The following is a 700-nucleotide window of genomic DNA, read 5'->3' as shown; positions in this document are numbered from 1 at the left end:
GGGGGTCTCGGGGAGGAGCCTGGGCCCGTGGGCAGTGGCTACTTAACCATTGTGGGAATATTTCATCGTTTTAATGAGCCATTGTTAGAACAGCGCGAACTGGAGAACACGCGCGGGCCCAGCCCGTGCCGCCCTCACCCCTGCTTCTCACTCCCCAGCTCCGGCACAGTGCGCTGCTCGCCCAGCGGGCCACGGCAGAGCAGCTGACTGGGCAGCGGACCCCCCAAGGGCCGCCAGAGGCCTCTGAGGATAAGAAGGGGAGCAGCAGCGCCCCCTGTGAGTGCTTGGGCCCGGGGAGGGCACGGGGATTGCAGGCGGGACCCTCCTGGCTGAGCACGAGGGAGAGAGGCTTGAGACAAGGGACAATAAAGTTATTCATTCAATCAACAAACTGAGCGCCAACTATCCCCTAGGTGTGGTGGCTCAGAGGGGCAAGATGGGCCTCAAGATGCCCAGAGAATGGAGGGGGTGGAGAAGGAGGGACAGTCAGGGACAGGTGTGGAGAGACTCAGGGAAGCGCCAGGTGCTACGGGCATGCAGAGGAGTGGGCGTCCCGGAGGCGGCGGCCCCTGCACCTGGTGAGAGAATGCTGTTTGTTAGGCAGGGAGCCGTGAGCAAGGGTAGCAACGGTGAAGGCGGGGAAGGACCCCTGGTGGCCTGCGGTGGCCAGAGGGCGAGGAGTGTGATGGCCGTGGAGACA

At 63.6% G+C, this 700-nt stretch overlaps 1 protein-coding gene across 1 annotated transcript in view; it reads left to right on the top strand.

Annotated features, from left to right (window-relative positions):
- LOC144231542 (ETS translocation variant 3-like protein) overlaps nt 1-397 on the top strand; it is a 1,722-nt gene extending 1,325 nt beyond the window's left edge. The window contains exon 4 of the mRNA XM_077764036.1: nt 159-397. Coding sequence (XP_077620162.1) covers nt 159-395 — 237 coding nt within the window. The 3' untranslated portion in view covers nt 396-397. The remainder of the gene's footprint in view (nt 1-158) is intronic.
- Nucleotides 398-700: the final 303 nt, after the last annotated feature.

The sequence above is a fragment of the Crocuta crocuta genome, unplaced genomic scaffold (assembly GCF_008692635.1).
Source record: "Crocuta crocuta isolate KB4526 unplaced genomic scaffold, BGI_CrCroc_1.0 scaffold528, whole genome shotgun sequence".
Classification (NCBI taxonomy): Eukaryota; Metazoa; Chordata; class Mammalia; order Carnivora; family Hyaenidae; genus Crocuta; species Crocuta crocuta.
The sequence above is the reverse complement of the archived record's forward strand: the minus strand, read 5'-3'. Positions and strand labels throughout refer to the sequence as shown.